The following is a 5655-nucleotide window of genomic DNA, read 5'->3' as shown; positions in this document are numbered from 1 at the left end:
GATTAAACATGTGTTCATTCTAAAATAAGCAACGGATATTTATTCACCTTTGATCTTGGTACACATTCAAAGTACTACTTATCTAAAGAGGATAAGATGGGAATATTTTATTTGACTAAATAAATATTTGATATATGAAATAAAATAAACATTGTATAACATGTTGGAGTTTTTGTTTGGACACTTAAATATACTTTAAGTTTAAACTCTGTCAATTCGAAATTCGAATTTGAATTTAATAAGAAATTAGGGAAGTAAAAGAAAAAAGAAAAAAACTAGTGCTCGGCCGATTTGCCTTTAGCCAGCCCAACACGACCACCAAACAGTACCTCCGCGGCCCACCTCATCTCCACGCCTGCCGCACTAGTACCCTCTCCTGTTCTCTCTGCCGAGTGGGTCACCGATGTAACAGACCGAGAGAACCCGGGGCTGGCGCGATTGATTCTGCGAGCTGGCCGTGAATCTCGGAAATCCGGTCAAAATCCGTCGCTATCCGCCCACAGAACTACCTCCGATGTGCGCGCGGATGAATCTCTAGCGCGCGACCTGCTCCTCCTCCGTCTCCCCCGCGCCGCGTGCCCTAGAGACGAAATTCTCTCTCTCCTAGAGCCGCCGCCGCAGCCAAAAAAAAAACCCCTAAACCCCCAATCCATGGCGTCGAGCAGCACTGACCTTGCCGACGACGGCTTCGCGGCGCCGCGACTTTTCTCGCAGGGTGTATCCTACACATACGACGACGTTATCTTCCTCCCGGGCTACATCGGCTTCCCCGCCGACGCCGTCGACCTCTCCACCCGCCTCTCCCGCCGCATCCCGCTATCCATCCCCTGCGTCGCGTCCCCGATGGACACTGTCTCCGAGGCCGCTATGGCCGCGGCCATGGCATCACTCGGCGCCGCCGCTGTCGTGCACTGCAACACCGATCCCCACGCTCAGGCCGCCATCGTCCGCGCTGCCAAGTCCCGCCGCCTTCCCTTCGTTTCCTCCGTGCCCTTTTTCTCCCCGTCCTCCGCCCCGACGCTCAACGATTTCGCTGGCACCGAGTACGCCCTCGTCACCGAGCGCGGAGATTCGCTCTCCAGGCTCGTCGGCGTCGCTGTCGCGGCCGATGCTGCCTCCCGCGAGGTTCCCGTCTCTGTCTCGGAGTACATGCGACCGACGCCGCGCTCAGCCTCCGCCGCCTTCGACTTTGAGGAAGCAGCAACCTTCCTTGCCGATGAGGGTCTGGATTACGCCCCTCTCGTATCAGATGATGGTGAGGTTGTTGATCTAATCACCGCCAAGGACGTGGAGCGCATCCGGAGCTATCCCAAGCTGGGCAAGCCGTCTCTTGGAGCCAACGGGAAGTTTGTAGTTGCGGCTTCCATTGGGACTCGTGAAGATGACAAGGGAAGACTGGAGCAACTAGTTAAGGCGGGGGCAAATGCTATCGTGATTGATAGTTCACAGGGGAACTCCATATACCAGCTCGATATGATAAAGTTTGCGAAGAAGATGTATCCGGAGGTGGATTTGATCGGTGGTAATGTGGTGACAATTGCACAGGCCCAGAATTTGATTCAAGCTGGTGTGGATGGATTGCGTGTTGGAATGGGATCGGGCTCAATTTGTACCACCCAAGAGGTTTGTGCTGTTGGAAGAGGACAGGTAAATGCTCAAATCCTCATGAACTCTTGTTTTTTCTGTATTCTAATGCATCGCCATCAGCTTACTTCATTTAGCACACACGCTCTTTTTTGTTGCTCTCTGAGCTGTCTTATGATCTGAAGTTATATTAGATGGCCACGACCAAGGTGGAAACAAATTTTGTCTGTCCTTGGCTCCTTACTAAACATCCTGAAATCATTGCTATCAGTGCATGCATCCAATTCTGATTTGATGACATCAGAGCATCTATTGTCTTTGCCTTTCTCAGCTAGGTAGGGCATATGTAGTTCTGTCCTCGTTTCATCTGCTTGGAAGACACTGATGTGTACTTGGTCTAATTTTGAGCTTTAACTTACCTTTGAACTTTATATGAAGTAATTAGGACATTGAAAGTTGTTGGGAATTTTTATTAGGTGCTGTCACCTTCCATTCATATTCTTGCTGCTTGCTGGTTGAGTACCGTGTTTATACAGGATACCGTGGTCATAGATTTGTCTAGACCTGGTACAGTGCTTCCCCCTTGAAGTACAGTCTGACATATATGGAAATTTTGTTCTGTATTTCCTCAGGGCCTGTTCGTTTGTGCCGGAATTCATCCTAGAATCGTTCCAGCTAATCAAACCTTATATAAATTAGACAAGCAATCTGGCTAAAAATAATTCCGGGTGGCCAATCCCCAAGAACGCCCTTATAGATTCTTGGTAGTCCAATTTAGAGAGGAGCTTTTAATTTTTTTTGGCTATCTTGTGGTTGATAGTGGATACAAATGATTTCCAGGTTTTTTTTGGCCTATGGTATATTGTAGTGACAAAATAATTTCAATATTGATGCTTGTGTTTGATCTTTGATGTTCTTTTTGTGTCGGTGTGGACCAGGCAACAGCAGTATATAAGGTTTCATCTTATGCCAAGGATCACAATGTACCGGTTATTGCTGATGGTGGAATTTCAAACTCTGGGCATATTGTGAAAGCTCTGTCGCTGGGGGCATCCACTGTTATGATGGGCAGCTTTTTAGCTGGTAGTCATGAAGCTCCTGGTACTTATGAGTATAAGGTAGACAATTTGTATATTAAAGTTTTTGCTATTTTGAAATGAGTTAAAGTTCTGGTTTTCTTTTCGCTTAAGTGACTACCATAAACAGAATATTTGTATGCATTTTGATCTTTCTGACCGTGTTGACTGTCAAATTCCTACAACCATTTAGAACGTGAGATTTTCATACTGAAGATCACATGCCATCCACATGCAGATGTTAAGCCCATATGGCCACTGCAATGAAACAAATCCTTTATATAAAGTTATCAAGGGAGTGTAATTAATGTGGCTTATATGATCACTGAATGACACATGGATACATGGTTAACCATGCTGGCCAGAATATAAGATATTTTAGGCTAGGCCCCAAAATAAATGAATTTCTACAGTTTAATTAAAACTTTCTTGTGCTTGACCAATTTTAATGAAAAGAGTGAAAAAATTGTATCATTAGATACATCATAAAATATATTTTAAAATAGTGAACTATGCACTTAATTGGTGTCATAAATACCCTTCTACATAAAGTTGGTCGAACCTAAAATAGTTTGATTTTAGATAACTCGATTTATTTCGCAATGTTGTCAGTATATGATATGTTTGGTTGTTTCATGCCATTTTGTCAGTTATAGTTTGTACTGACTGCATATAAAGTAGCCATAACCAACTATCTACGCCCTTCTGTTTGAAGGACGGCCGCCGAGTCAAAAAATACAGAGGCATGGGCTCTCTTGAAGCCATGACAAAAGGGAGTGATGCAAGGTACCTTGGTGATACACTCAAGCTCAAAGTCGCGCAGGGCGTTGTTGGAGCAGTAGCTGACAAAGGTTCTGTACTGAGGTTTATTCCTTACACAATGCAAGCAGTTAAGCAAGGATTACAAGATCTTGGTGCAGATTCTCTCCAGTCAGCTCATGATCTTTTGCGGTCAGAGACACTCAGATTAGAGGTATTTCAGGGCTGCACACAAATTATCTTACAACATGTTTTAATTTTTAATATCAATTGTCTAAGATTGGAGAATCTTATCTTGCTCATTTACAGAAAGATTGTTTAAACAATTTAAGTCAACTTCTATTACTACTTACAAGTAGGTTTATTTTTGGAACCAGCTACAAGGTTCAATAGATTATTTAGTAGTCTTCACTGATCCATATGAATCGTATAAAGGTCAAAATGTTGTAGTAATTTGGAGATTTTAGGTTGGATTAGTATAAGGAGTTTGTATTGTTGCTATTGGAAATAGTGAATGCTCCTCACATGTGTCTACTGCGTGCTCATCGCTGTTTAGATTGAGAAAGCGCAGTGGCTTTAGCTCCCTCCCCTCTCTGTGCACACACACAAATCCTTTATTTTTTGAGAACATATATTACTAGCCAAAAGCTGAGCATCTGTTCTAGAAAGCGTACTGATTGATTTGATCTTTATTGGTCGTTCTTGCCAGGTGAGAACCGGTGCTGCCCAGGCTGAAGGAGGTATCCATGGACTGGTTTCATACGAGAAGAAGGCATTCTAGGTCCATAACTAAACAAAGAAGTATTGGAACGATAGTGGTTAGCTGCATGATATGGAAGGGGGCGATGCTCATTTATCCTACCTGGCAAAAGCTCAGCAGCTTGTCAGCAAAGCTTGTCGAGTTGGGCAGCAAGTGTACCATCTGCTTGGCGTCATATAATAATAAACCTCTGGCATCGGAACTGTTGTATAAGCTCACAGCTTGTCATCTAAACATTTTTCCCAATTTTGTTAAAAGAGTAAAACATCAATGGTTGATTGATCTACTTTGCCGCGCCATGTTTTAACCTACCACAATGCCGTACCTTGTATTATTATGTGTTCGAAGAATGGTTGATGATAGTGGTTTGTCTCTAAAGTTGTCATCCTGGCTAGTGTGCTGACCCGAATGTGGTTTAGATTTGAATTGCTTTAGACCCGACAAAATTTTAGCAGGCTTTCACTATGAATATTGTAGGAAGCCACAACTAATCCTCTTACCGATGCTTAGTATTTCTCCTTGTTCAGTGTTCACCCCTCGTGCCTCCTTTTTTTTCCGGGAAATTTGCTATTTCGGTAGTAGTTTTTAGCCACGTGAACACTGACTACTGAGCAGGGTTGTTGACCGATCGCCGTTTCGCGTAATAATAACAATCCTGTAGCATCAAGCAGTCAAATAAACAAGTGGAGCGTTAAACGTCTCCCCGCTGTTCTGTTAGCCATGATTGGATCATTGTGAATGTTTTATCACTCAACTAACTCAAGTTTTCATTCTCTCACTACTATTTCTTCGGTTCCGAAACAAAAGTCACTACAATATTCGTGCTTGTTCACATTAAACTTTTTAAAGTTTTGATTAAGATTATCGAAAATATAAAGAACATTTGCTTCTCCAAATATGCTTATTATAAAAATAGGTTCATTGATCTATGTATCGGTGCTAGTTATATACAATAAACATTAACATTTTGTATATACATTTGATCAAAATTAAGAGTGTGAATCTTTGAAAACCGAGATAGACACTTATTTAGGGATGGGGAAGAGAGAGAGTATCCGATAACATGGTAGTATTTAACTTTAGTCATCTAAATTTTCAGTTAAAATCTTGTTACATCAACAACATTCTAGTCGATTGGTTCGCTACCTAAGCTATCACATTTTGCATAGCTTTTCTACCTGAGATTAGTTATTCAATTTGGACGACTAAACTTAGACAAAATGTGACACAATTAACCACAAACCAAACAGGGCCTAAATAGACCGTTGAACCTAGGTATCGTATAACCGTGGCAAGCAAATAATAGCAATTGCTTTTTTTTTCCTCTCAACATGATAAAGTTGTAGTGTTTAGCTTGTACTTTCAGCCAGTTCGTCCCCAGCCAATCAGCTATTAGTTGGTGCCACTGCTAGCCTAGCCCTCTCTGTCTCTGTCTTTCTTACCTGACTGAGCTGCATTTGGTCCTTGTCATTTGTC

General features: G+C 42.6%; 1 protein-coding gene across 1 annotated transcript; it reads left to right on the top strand.

Moving 5' to 3' along the window:
* The first annotated feature begins 537 nt into the window (after positions 1–537).
* On the top strand, positions 538–4432 carry LOC100501392 (inosine-5'-monophosphate dehydrogenase). The gene is made up of 4 exons (NM_001196123.1): positions 538–1647; positions 2523–2702; positions 3376–3633; positions 4129–4432. The coding sequence occupies exons 1-4, from the start codon at positions 652–654 to the stop codon at positions 4198–4200; spliced, it is 1506 nt and encodes a 501-aa protein (NP_001183052.1). The 5' UTR covers positions 538–651; the 3' UTR covers positions 4201–4432.
* Positions 4433–5655: the final 1223 nt, after the last annotated feature.

The sequence above is a fragment of the Zea mays genome, chromosome 1 (genome assembly GCF_902167145.1).
Source record: "Zea mays cultivar B73 chromosome 1, Zm-B73-REFERENCE-NAM-5.0, whole genome shotgun sequence".
In the NCBI taxonomy this organism is placed as follows: Eukaryota; Viridiplantae; Streptophyta; class Magnoliopsida; order Poales; family Poaceae; genus Zea; species Zea mays.
The sequence above is the reverse complement of the archived record's forward strand: the minus strand, read 5'-3'. Positions and strand labels throughout refer to the sequence as shown.

Coding starts and splice junctions, on each gene's coding strand:
- LOC100501392 (NM_001196123.1), top strand. CDS start 652: ATGGCGTCGAGCAGCACTGACCTTGCCGACGACGGCTTCGCGGCGCCG. Junction 1,648..2,522: donor GTGCTGTTGGAAGAGGACAG/GTAAATGCTCAA, acceptor GGTGTGGACCAG/GCAACAGCAGTATATAAGGT. Junction 3,634..4,128: donor CAGAGACACTCAGATTAGAG/GTATTTCAGGGC, acceptor CGTTCTTGCCAG/GTGAGAACCGGTGCTGCCCA.